The sequence below is a fragment of the Loxodonta africana genome, chromosome 4 (genome assembly GCF_030014295.1).
Source record: "Loxodonta africana isolate mLoxAfr1 chromosome 4, mLoxAfr1.hap2, whole genome shotgun sequence".
Classification (NCBI taxonomy): Eukaryota; Metazoa; Chordata; class Mammalia; order Proboscidea; family Elephantidae; genus Loxodonta; species Loxodonta africana.
The window spans coordinates 54,430,801-54,444,162 of record NC_087345.1 but is presented as its reverse complement, the minus strand read 5'-3'; the positions used below and the strand labels follow the sequence as shown (position 1 = coordinate 54,444,162).

At 37.3% G+C, this 13,362-nt stretch overlaps 1 protein-coding gene across 1 annotated transcript in view; it reads left to right on the top strand.

Moving 5' to 3' along the window:
• OTOGL (otogelin like) overlaps nt 1–13,362 on the top strand; it is a 191,098-nt gene that overhangs the window by 90,745 nt on the left and 86,991 nt on the right. The window contains exons 26-29 of the mRNA XM_064285124.1: nt 466–600; nt 8,156–8,305; nt 8,799–8,918; nt 12,462–12,578. Of these exons, the coding sequence (XP_064141194.1) occupies nt 466–600; nt 8,156–8,305; nt 8,799–8,918; nt 12,462–12,578 (522 nt within the window). The remainder of the gene's footprint in view (nt 1–465; nt 601–8,155; nt 8,306–8,798; nt 8,919–12,461; nt 12,579–13,362) is intronic.

The following is a 13,362-nucleotide window of genomic DNA, read 5'->3' as shown; positions in this document are numbered from 1 at the left end:
ATTTTTTGTATCTATTTGGATTTTAACTTTGTAAACAAATAATTATTTATCCAGAAAACTCCTTAAAATAAAATAAAGGACCTGATGTCTAAAATGGAAATATTATTTTAAAATTTCTGTAAGAGACTCACTGTCTTGTTAGGTATTTATTGAAAGAAGAAAATGTTAATGGTTGATAAATTTGAGCTGTATTAATACAATGGAAAAATGCTTTGTTGGAACAAAATTTTAATAGAACATAGTAGAGCTAAGTGTTTAAAGACTGAGCTATCTTGGTGTATTTATTTCTATAAAACTCTTCACATTATTAGATACAAAAATTTTTAATTTTGAAGGTAAGTTATATCTCAATATTAATGCAATTCATTATAAATCATGCTGTTTAAGATTTTTAAAAATAGAAATAAGTAAAATTGTATATATATTGTATATATTTGTAGTAATAAAATGTTTTTGATATTGCAGAGTACAGATGATTCAGATATATCTGTCATTGCCCAGAATAAGAAATGCTTTGACAATGATATTGTTTGTTCTAAAAGTGTTTTGATTTCTGTTGGGGACACTGAAATTTACATGAATGATACTCCCTACAAACAGGTTAGTAAAGTATTTCCTTTAGAATCATTTTAACTTGTCCTGATGATATTTAAAATAGGAACAATTTGTAGTACTTTTCTCTGTATGTGATTACAAGATCTATATTTTTTCTTATCCATTTTTTGCAGCTTTAGTAAATTATGCTTGACTTTTTTCTTTTGCTGCATACCAGTTCTCCATTTTCTCAATTCTTTCCTCTTTCCTGCATTGCCATGATCATGATCCTAGCCATAGCACCTGTCACCTCTCACCAGCATTTTTTTTAATAACCTTCAAATTGAGCTCCTGGCTTCTAGTCTTGGTTTCTCCCTTCTAATCCATCTTGCCACTCTGCAGCCAGGATGATTCTCTAAAACGGAAATACTAATCTCCTATAGCTTTGGTGCTTCAAAACTTTCAAATTGCTTCCCATTGCCCTTTCAAGTCCTTGCCAATCTGGCGATTATCCATTTCTCCTGCCTCACCACTCATCACTTTCTACTTTGAGTCCATGTCCCAGAAATTGGAGTTTTATCAGTTTCTAACTGCTCCTTCACTTCTGGTCCTTCATGAATGTCATTGCTTCTATCTTTTTACCTTCCCATTTAGCTTGTACTTAAATGATAGGCATCATCTTACTTCCTCTAGGGCGCTCCTCAGGCTCTCTAGCACTGTGTTGTAAGATGGGTCACACTTTAATGCAATCACTTGTGCAGTTGTCTGTCTTCCTCATTACTATTTGAGTTCCATGAAAATTGGGACCAAAGTGTCCTTTGTTCATTCTGTATCCTTTGAGCCTCCCCAATTTTAAAGGATGAAAAAAATTCATTTATCCATAATGCCTGTTGTGTTTGTGTGCCATTGAGTGAATTCTAGCTCATAGAGACCCTATAGGACAGATTAGAACTCTCCTATAGGGTTTCCTAGGCTGTAACCTTTAAGGATCCCATGTGTCTGTCAGTTTGTTTACTGTGGTGGCTTGCATGTTGCTGTGATGCTGGCAGCTATGCCACTGGTATTTCAAATACCAACAGGGTCACCCATAGTGGAAAGGTTTCAGTGGTGCTTCCAGACTAAGACAGACTGGGAAGAAGGACCTGGCAATCTACTTCTGAGAAAATTGGCCATTGAAAACCTTATGAATAGCAGCAGCACATTGTCGAATATTGTGCTGGGAGATGAACCCCTCAGGTTGGAAGGCACCCTAAAGATGACTGGGGAAGAGCTGCTTTCTCAAAGTAGAGCTGACCATAATGACATGGATGGAGTAAAACTTTTGGGACCTTCATTTGCTGAGGTAGCATGACTAAAAATGAGAAGAAACAGCTGCAAACATTCATGAATAATCAGAATGTGGAGTGTATCAAGTATGAATCTCGGAAAATTGAAAGTCATCAAAAATGAAATGGAATACATAATCATCGATACCCTAGGCATTAGTGAGCTGAAATGGACTGGTATTGGCCATTTTGAAATGGACAATCATATGATCTACCATGTTGGAAATGACAAATTAAAGAGGAATGGCATCACATTCATCATCAAAAGGAATATTTCAAGGCCTATCCTGAATTACAATGCTGTCAGTGATAGAAAAATATCCTTATGCCTACAAGGAAGATCCAGTTAATATGACTATTTTTCAAATTTATATACCAACCATTAATGCCAAAGATGAGGAAATTGAAAATTTTTACCAACTTTGCAGTCTGAAATTGATCAAACATGCAATCAAGATGCATTGAAAATTACTGGTGATTGGAAAGCGAAAGTTGGAAACAAAGAAGAAGGATTGGTTGTTGGAAAATATGGCCTTGATGATAGAAATGATGCTAGAGATAGCATGTCAGAATTTTGCAAGACCAACGACTTCTTCATTGAAAATACATTTTTTCAACAACACTAACAGTGACTATAGACGTGGACTTCGCCAGATGGAATACACAGGAATCAAATCAACTACATCTGTGGAGAGAGACGATGGAAAAGCTCAATATCATCAGTCAAAACAAGGCCAGGGACTGGCTAGAGAACAGACCATCAATTGTTCATATGCAAGTTCAAGATGAAGTTGCAGAAAATTAGAGCAAGTCCAACCAAAAAAACCAAACCTGCTGCCATCAAGTCGATTCCGACTCATAGCAAACCTATACGGCAGAGTAGAACTGCCCCATAGAGTTTCCAAGGAGCGCCTGGCAGATTCGAACTGCTGACCTTTTGATTAGCAGCTGTCTCACTTAACCACTATGCCACCAGGGTTTCCAGAGCAAGTCCACGAGAGCCAAAATACAACTTGAGTATATCCCACTTGAATTTAGAGACCATGTCAAGAATAGATTTGACACATTGAACACTAATGACCAAGGACCAGATGAGTTGTGGAATGACGTCAAGGACATCATACATGAAGAAGGCAAAATGTCATTAAAAAGACAGGAAAGAAAGAAAAGACCAAAATGGATGTCAGAAGAGACTCTGAAACTTGCTTTTGAATTTAGTATAGCTAAGGTGAACAGAAGAAATGATCAATTGAAAGAGCTGAACTGAAGATTTCAAAGGGCGGTTTGAGAAGGCAGAGTGAAATATTTAATAAAATGTGGGAAAGCCTATAGATAGAAAACAAAAAGGGAGGAACATGCTTGGCATTTCTCAAACTGAAAGAACTAGAGAAAAAATTCAAGCCTTGAGTTGCAATATTGAGGGATTCTATGGAGAAAATATTGACAGATGCAGGAAGCAACAATAAAAGAAGAAAGGAATACACAGAATCACTTATACCAAAAAGAATTGGCCAACATTCAGTCATTTCAGAAGATAGCATATGATCAAGAACCAATGGTACTGAAGGAAGAAGTCCAAGCTGCACTGAAAGGAATGGCAAAAAACAAGGCTTCAGGAATTGATGGAATACCGATTGAGATGTTTCAACAAACAGATACTGCATTGAAGGTACTCACTTGTCTATGTCAAGAATTTGGAAAACAGTTGACTGGCCAGCTAACTGGAAGAGATCCATATTTGTGACCATTCCAAAGAAAGGTGATCCAAGAGAATGTGGAAATTATTGAGCAATATCATTAATATCATACACTAGTAAAACTTTGCTGATCATTCATAAGTGATTGCAGCAGTACATCAGCAGGGAACTGCCAGAAATTCAAGCCAGATTCAGAAAAGGACATGGAATGAGGGTTATCGTTGCTGATGTCAGATGAATCTTGGCTGATAGCAGAGGGTACCAGCAAGATGTTTGCCTGTATTTTATTGACCATGCCAAGGCATTCAACTGTGTGGATCATAACAAATTATAGATAACATTGCAAAGAATGGGAATTCCAGAACACTTAATTTTGCTTATGAGGAACTTGGACATAGACCAAGAGACAGTCATTTGAACAGAACAAGAGGATACTGCATCGTTTAAAGTCAGAAAAGGTTTGCATCAGGGTTGTATCTTTTCACCGTACTTATTCAATCTGTATGCTGAGCAAATAATCTGAAAAGTTGGACTGTATGAACAAGAATGTGGCATCAGGATTGGAGGAAGGCTCATTAACAATCTGAAATATGCAGATGATACAACCTTGCTTGCTAAAAATGAAGAGATCTTGAAGCATTTATTATTGATGAAGATCCAAGACTTCAGCCTTCAGTATGGACTACACCTCAACATAAAGAAAACAAAAATCCTCACACCTGGACCAATAAGCAACATTGTGATAAATAGAGAAAAGATTGAAGTTGTCAAGGATTTCATTTTACTTGGATCCACGATCAATGCCCGTGGAAGCAGCAGCCAAGAAACCAGATGGACATGTTGTATTGGGCAACTCTGCTGCGAAAGACCTCTTTAAAGTATTAAAAAGCAAAGATGTCACTTTGGGGACTAAGGTGTGCTTGACCCAAGCCATGGTATTTCAAATAGCCTCCAATGCATGCAAAAGCTGGTCAATGAATAAAGAAGACCGAAGAAGAATTATGGCTTTGATTTATGGCATTGGTGAAGAATATTGAATATACATCAACTGCCAGAAGAATGAGCAAATTTGTCTTGGAAGAAGTACAGCCAGAATGCTTCTTAGAAGCAAGGAAGGCAAGACTTCATCTTACGCACTTTGGACATGTTATCAGGAAGGACCAGCCCCTGGAGAAGGACATCGTGCTTGGTAAAGTAGAGGGTCAGTGAAAAAGAAGAAGACCCTCAATGAGTGGGATTGACACAATGGCTGCAACAATGGGCTCAAACATAACAAAGATTGTGAGGATGGCACAGGACCACAGCACTTTTTCGTTCTGTTGTGCGTAGGGTTGCTACGCGTCGGAACTGACTTGATGGCACCTAATAACATCAACAATAACGATGTTTACAGGGGAAGATTGCTAACTGTTTTCTCCCCTGGGGTAGCTGTTGGGTTCAAACTGCCAGTGTTTGACTTAGCAGCCGAGCTCTTTAACCCTTGTGCCACCAGGGCTCCTTCCATAATGCCTACTATGAACCAAAAACTGTGCTAAGTATTGACTATAATGATGAAAAAAACACTGTGCTTACCTTTAAGGAACTTACACTTGGGTGAGCAACATATTCAAGTAAATAAGGATGTACAGTATAACATGCTGTGGCAGGGGTGAATATAGGGTAATATGAAAGACCCCTGGGAGGAATATCTAAAGCAGCCTTGTATGTTTAGGGTACTGGCTAAAAGCACAGACTTTTGGTCAGTACCAGCTTAGAACCCCTGGTAGCTGTGTTATCTGGGAAGTTGACTTTACCTCTCCAAACTGCAGATTTCCCACCTGTAAATTTGGGCTTATATGAGTATTAAATAAAATAATGAATTTCAAGCAATGACTCTTCTCTCCTTCTTGATCCTCATTTTTGAAAGCTCTGGTGATATGCTCTGGATTAAGTGATGTTCTGAGACTTAAGGTGTGAGTAGGTGTTAGTAATGTGAAGAGAGGAAGTAGGATGACAGTCAATACAGAGGAATGAACACATTCAAGGTGTATAACTCAAAGAGAAAAATGGCATGGTGAGAGAACTACAAGTGGTTTAGTTTCATTGAAACACAGTTTATGGGGATGACGGATGGAGGGTGTGGCAGAGAGGCTCAGAGGAGGAGTAACTGTAACATGGAGGCACAAGAGCAAGGGCAATAGGCAAGGGGACTGGGTCCTACCTGGAGGGCCTTGAATGGCGTGATAAGATATTTGAACTTTAGTTTACAGATAAGAAGTTTTGGGTTTGGGAGTGAGATGATCTGACAAATAACCTTTAAAAAATGGCCTGTTCTGTGAGATTTTAGAACAGTGTTTCTTAAAACTTGGTCTGGAAATCTTTTCCATGAAAATCATCTGGAGTATTTGCTATAAGTGCTGGTTTCTGGCAGGGCTTTGAACTGATTCATTCCAGTAGGAACCCCTGCTGAGAATTTGTATTTCTAACAAGTCCCCAGGTAATGTTAATGCAGCTGGTTAGGGACCAATTCTGAGAGCCACTAGCAGAGCAGTGGTTCTCAAAATGTATTATACGTAAGAATTACCTGGGAATCTTGTTAAAATGTTGATTCTGATTCAGTATACCTGGGGTGGAAATGTAAATTCTCAGCAGAGGTTTGAACTGGAATGAACTGTTTTGAAGTCCTGCTTTCTGGGATTTCACTGGAATCTCTTGGGTTGAAATGGAAATTGACAATTTTAATGAGACCTCAATTTTTCTGCACACAAAAGCGAAAGTTTCAGAACCACTGCCCTAGAACATTGACGCCCTGGTGACACAGCAGTTAAGTGGTCAGCTGCTAACCGAAAGTCAGCAGTTCGAATCCACCAGCCACTCCTTGGAAACCCTATGGGGCAGTTCTACTGTGTCCTATAGGGTCGCTATGAGTTGGAATCAACTGGACTGCAATGAGTGGTGGTGGTGCCCTAGAACATAGCTTATATATTAGCCAGAAACCTTGAGACAAACCAGGCAGCAATCAAGCTTTGGGCAAAACAGAGTTTCTGTAGGCTTTTTGACATGTTTTAGAAGTACTTACAGCTGTTTGGCATAGCCATCAGCTGGGAATTCATTTGTAAGTGAAGGTCTTCTCTAAGAACAAGGGTGTGTTAGAAAGAACTTACGAGAAAAAAAAAATAACAAATGGTCTTATAAAGACAGTTTGACACATTTTTGAAGTGGTAATTACAGTTCTGTGTAACATTCAACTTCCAATTTTCACCTGTTTGCAGGTGTTGATGAATCTTTCCTTTATATAGATTGCAAACTATGAAGTAAAATTCAGAAAAGTCCTAAGAATAGTTTGACCCAACAAATCCCCTGCTAATATTTCTTCTCGAACATCAAAAGTGTAAATAACTACTTATCCAGGAGAAGAAAAAAAAAAAAAAAACTCTTATTTTTTTTCCTATAAATGCACAATTCTAATTTTACCAAATATTTAAGATATGAACACTATTCATTTCTTAAACTTCAAAAGTTTCGTTCTCAAAAATTATAACTTAGAGAAACATAACTAGATTTTGTTTGAAGCGTTTTAGTCTGAAGTGGACGTCTCTCTTTTGAGCAATTCATGATGCCTCACTCTTCTAAGGAGAAGCATTCTTTCTTCCTAATCTGAAGAGTAAGGAGTATGGCATCTCCGTTTGACCAAAAACAGTTGTCTTTCTTGTAGTAAACAGACCTGTCTAAAGAAAAGGATAATATTACCTCTAAAGGCAAATAGAAAAGATGTGCTTTTACATCAGGATAACTGATGTAAACCAACTCCGGGCGGGGTGTGAGGGGGGGAACCAAGCTATCCCATATAGACATTTTCACTTAATTGTGAATTCCTGGAAGTCACTGTCTCCCACAGAACTTAGTTATAGCTTTCAATAAATATTTGAAAAAGTCAGGAGACTCCTTTTATGTTATCACTTATTACTCAAAAATATATATAAAAAAAAAAATAAACAGGGCCAAATTTTTCTCTTTTGCAGGGGAGGTCACCATCTTTAGTCTCCACTATTACTTATTTATCATGAATGTATAATCTCTGCGTAGGCAGGATTAGCCACTTGATGTCCTCTATATCCACAGTGTTGTTTATGCCTTTCTCCCTAACTGAAATGCCTTCTTTTCCTTTGTCCGTTCATCCACATTGAGCCCATCTACCAGGTTGTGATTGGTTCTCTAATTTTATGTAAAACCAAAAAACCAAACCCATTGCCGTGCAGTTGAGTCTGACTCACAGCAGCCCTATAGGATGGAATAGAACATGGGGTTTCCAAGACTGTAAATCTCTGCAGAAGCAGACTGTCACATCTTTCTCTTGCAGAGCAGCTGGTGGGTTCAAGCTGCCGACCTCTTGGTTAGCAGGCGAGTGCTTAACTACAGTGCCACCAGGGCTCCTCTAAGTTTATGTATTTCCTATTTTATATATTTGTTTTGTCTTATTCTACAAAATTCAGAAAAGACAATGCCTACCAAAATACTAGCACATAGATACCTCTTGATGGATAGCAACTTATTAATTTTATACATTTCGTTTCTAGAGAATGTGGAATTCATTTTCTCCTTTATTATGTTCTTTTAAAGAAGCGATCAGGATTTTTTCTGGAAAATAATCCTACATACCAACTTTGGAAGGCTGGCTACTACATAGTAGTATACTTTCCAGAGGAAGATATCACTATTCTTTGGGATAAAAAGACAACCATTCATATCAAAGTTGGACCACAGTGGAAGGTGGGTCAGCCTAAGCTCTACACGAGATGCAATAAATGAATTACATTTTGCCTTTTACATTGATATACTTAACGAAAGTCAGTTTTTCTGAAATTGATATTGAGACTCATGGATATAATCTGTGGCTAATTAGAGAAAAAACAACATAATAGCAACACATTTCATAAAACTATTGAAAAGATACTTCTATTTTTTGAAAAGATAAATCTTAAAAGCTGGTGCAAATGGTTAAGCACTTGTTACTAGGTTTGAGCCCATTGTTGCAGCCACTATGTCAGTCCATCTCATTGAAGATTTTCCTCTTTATCACTGACCCTCTACTTCACCAAGCATATAGATATAAAACACCACTGTCTCCATTTATTTTTTTAAATGGTCACTGTAGAAATTCTTAAAAAGCATATTTTATATCTTTGAGAAGTTCTAGTAAATATGACCCCTTAAATGTTAAAATAAATATAGACTATTCCATGGTAATTTTCTTTTACTTTAGAACAAACTATCAGGATTGTGTGGAAACTTTGACAGATGTACTTCAAATGACATGACCACGTCTAATAACTTGGAAGTGAGAAATGCCCAGGTATTTGGAGATAGCTGGGCATTAGGTCAGGTAAGTTAAATATAGTGTATATATTTTAGAAGTAAACAAATATTATTTAGCATATTTGTTCACTAGAACATTTTATTCTTACAGGATAGTTTATTAGGTAATAATTTTAAACTGATATTTGTACAGTAATTCAGTTGATAAACTACTTTCACATTTATCTTCTCATGTAATTCTTATGACAGTAATGACTATTATCTCTAGATTATAGATGAAGAAATTGAGACTCAGGGAGGTTAAGTGGCTTGTCTAATATTGTATAGCCAGGAAGTAGCAGAGGTACAGTCAAGCTTACATTCTCTTCCAATCTCATGCTTTCTTCAACATGACAAAATGCTTTATCAATGTATCTGTATTTCTAGGGATGATGTAACTTTTGCCATCTCAAAGCAATGAATAAATGAAGGCAGGATTTCCCAAAGTTTGTTCTTCAGAACTTTGCTATTTCATGCTATGTTATTAGCATTCATTACATGAAAATAAAGGTGTACGTGTGTGTACGTGTGTGTGTGTGTGTGTGTGTTGGGGAGAGGATTTATGATCAAGAACTTTTGGGAGAGATTTGAATAACCTAAGTTAGACAGAGATCTTTTCTGAGGATTTCTTGAGCCATTATAAGCCTCCAATGGAGGGATGTGTTTGAGGTATTTCTCAAACTTGCTGTCACAGAACCTATGTGTTTATTTATTATTTCTTAAGGAAGTAGTGTTCTCTGAAATACACTGAGAGATGGTAAACTAACTCAGAAAGAGAGTCAAACTGGTAATTGTTTCTACGCTTTTCTTCTACGGTTTTTAGCCTGTTTTGTTCTTTTTAGCTGAAAAGAGAGTCTGCAACCACAGTTTCTTGTTAGGCCATTGTATCAGTCAGGTTCTCCAGAGAAATATCAACAATCAGAGATTGTGTGTGTATGTGTGTATGTGTGTGTGTGTAAGGAGACTTATTTTAAGGAATTGGCTCACACGATAGTAGGGCCCGGAAAATCTGAGGGCAGGAGAAAGTCAAAAACCCATTGCTGTCTAGTCGATTCAGACTCATAGCAGCCCTATAGGACAGAGCAGAACTCCCCCATGGGGTTTCCAAGGAGCAGCTGGTAGACTTGAACTGCCAGTCTTTTGGTTAGCAGCCAACCTCTTAACCACTGTGCCACCAGGGCTCCTAAGGCAGGCTGGTAGGCTGGAAACTCAGCAAGAGTCGAAGCTGCAGTCTTGAGACAAAATTTCTTTTTTTCTCTGGGAAACCGGTTTTTGCTCTCAAGACCTTCCAGCTGAGTGAAGGGGCCCCACCCACCTTATTGAAGGTAATCTTTATTTTGAAGTAAACTGATTAGAAATGTTAACCATATCTATAAAATACCTTCACTGCAACACCTAGATTACCTGTAGCCATTGCTATTGAGTTGATTTCGACTCATAGTGACCCTTTAGGACAGAGTAGAACTGCCCCATAGAATTTCCAAGGAGTGCCTGGTGGATTTGAACTGCTGGACCTTTTTTGGTTAACAGCTGTAGCACTTAACCACTGCACCACCAGGATTTCCAACACCTAGATTAGTATTTATTAAATAACTGGCTAGCCAAATTGGCACACAAAACTAACAAACGCAGTTACCATTTGGTTAGTTACTTTATCACTTTACCAAATTTGCCTAATATGTCTAAGTCTTTTAAAAAATAAATAAATAAAGGAGCTGGAGTAAAATATTTGCCCCATTCAGTAAAATCTGGACAGTATATTTCAGTGTGGTCTAAGATTAAGAGTATAAAGATTTTATTCTTTTACTATATAAAGTATTTAGTATGTTGAAAGAGACAAAATTCTTTTAATTATGGCTTTCATATGGCTTGTTGACTTTAGAAGTTTTATTTTATATTTATCCTATTTGTAAATAAAGAGATAACTAATTTCTAGTAATACTCAGTATTAACTATCAAATAATTTTAAACCTCCCAAATTCAAGTCTTTTTCTTTTTAATTCACTACATTTTATTTAGCTCTTTATGTTTTCCTGGCTATATGAACACATAATGTAAATAAAACACAGCCTCTGCCCTTAAGGAATTAGGGTCTAGGTTAGTAGGTGAGGTAGAAAAATTAACAATGAAAATATAGTCAGGTAAATACTTTGTTAGAAAACCAAAAAGCCAAACCTGTTGCATCAATTTTGACTCATAGTGACCCTATAGGAAAGAGTAGAACTGCTTCAGGGTTTCAAAGGAGTGGCTGGTGGATTTGAACTGCCAAGCTTTTGATTAGCAGCCAAAGGTCTTAACCACTGTGCCAGCAGGGCTCAAAGTGCATACCAAATGGCAGTTGTGATTGTAAAGGGAGTTTCCTGGAGAAGGTGCCTCTGAGCTGAATCCTATAAAATTCATAGGAGCTGGGCAAGTGAAGATTATGAGAAAGATTATAACAGGGAAACGAGGGAGCAGCTATCTAAAGGTACCAGGAAGCTGGAGAGAATATGGTGCCTGAAAGGAAATTGAAGAAGTTCAGTATGATTGAAGTTAGGAATGGCTGGAATGCAAAGTATAGAGATGCAAGATACAAGGGCCAGGTTCTAGACTAAAAATCCAAAGACTAGTTGGGAGGCTCTACCTAGAAATGTTGAGTCAGCAAAGATTTCGGAAACTCTAAATTTGAGGGGCCTTAAAGATGAAAATCATCACTATCTGTTGAAAGGTTGTATTTGGAAGAATGAATATGGAGGATTCCAAGAAGTCTCCTACCTTCCTGGCTCACTAGGTAGATGCTGGTGCTCTTTCTTAAGGCAAGGCAAAGAGAAGAATAGGTTTGTGGGTGGTGGAAGGGAATGGGGACAAAAATCTTGGCTGGAGATACAGATTTGGCAGTTATTTCTATATTCAGGTTGTTGAAGCCCAGACAAGAATAAAGAATGAGAAAAGGAGAGGTTTGATAATAAGCACTGCAGAGGAGGAAGGTGGAAAGAGATTGGAGAGCAATAGCCAATGAGGTAGGAGAAAACCCAGCAGAAAATGGTGTCTCCAAAACCAAAAGAGGGCAAAGTATTAAACAGAGTTGAGGTGGGGAAAGGACAAGTGAGATGAAGACTGAAAAGTCACTTTATGTTTAGTAATTAAGAGGTCATTGGTGAACTTTTCCAGGGAAGTTTCAAGGAAGTGGAATAGAGGAGGTAGAGGCCAAACTGTTGACTGTATGGAAGGTGAGGCTGTAGGGACTCGAAGATGGGTTGTGACAAAAATGAGAAAAGTGAAAAATGAAAGAGCTTCATTTGCTTATGTAATTTTTTGTCAAGTAAATACCATATTTTAAGACAATTACAATTACCTATACACTATCTCCACTATCACCATGATTTTAGTATTATATTTTGTCGCCTTCGGAAACAATATATGCCATTAATATCGAGTTAGCTGGAGCAGATGCTTTAGATAAAGCCTTTCTAAATGGATGAGAATGTATAAAATGCAAATTGTAGCAGAGTCAGGTAAGTTTTTCTGGTTTCAGTTTCAGAAATCACCCTTTTAAGAGTTTCATTTTTTTCTCCCTTAATTTTTTCAACAGTGTGAAACCCCAAGTGAAACAATTAAACCCTGCGAGGCACAGCAAAACAAATTTCCATATGCCAAGAGAGAATGCTCCATTTTGTACAGTGATGTTTTTGCTCCATGTCGCAACGTGGTAAATGAATGCTTTACTAAACTCTCAAATTTAAAGAAGTACTGCTTCTATAATGTTGAGGTGAACTGGACAAATAATTGAGCTACCCCACTGGCTTTCAAGTATACTGCTTAACCATTTTTAGGAGGACAATTTTTTTAGTTTGCTTTTCTGTAGAAATAGTGCCTTAATTGATTTACTCATTCTGTTTGCTTCATCTCATTTAACACCATGTCTTTGTACATTGTATTTGTAGTAATTTGTTTTCGTTTATAAAGTATTTTTATAGACATCATTTATGATCAAGGCATAAATGTATAGTGGTTATTTGGAAATAATTGTGTAGTCTGTAGTTAGAGTTGAGGGGCAGAGCCTGCATTGGTGGACATAGAGAAATTGAAATTTGAGGTTATTAAACTTATTCACCCAGAACATTATTTAAATACAGTTTATTGGATAGTAATATTTGGTGCATTGCTTCACTTAGCATTCCTGAATTCTAACTTATGCCATGCTAGCTCATCATTACTATTCCCAAACTCGTTTCTTAACTCTTCATGAGTTACCTCCGAGAAAAATTAGCTATTCTATGCAAAATGAGCAGATTTCTGTAGATGAGTCTCTCAGTGATCATGTTTATTTGCGTTCAGAGAGCATTGCCAACTGGGCATTCTTCTCCTCATCTCAAGGTATAGTTTAAAAGTATCACTAGTGACGCTTTTCAAATGGGTTTAGAAGCATATCCCAAGATAGAACGTAGTTTATTTAGAAGCTTAACTTCCTAAATTCCTTTCCAGTATAATAA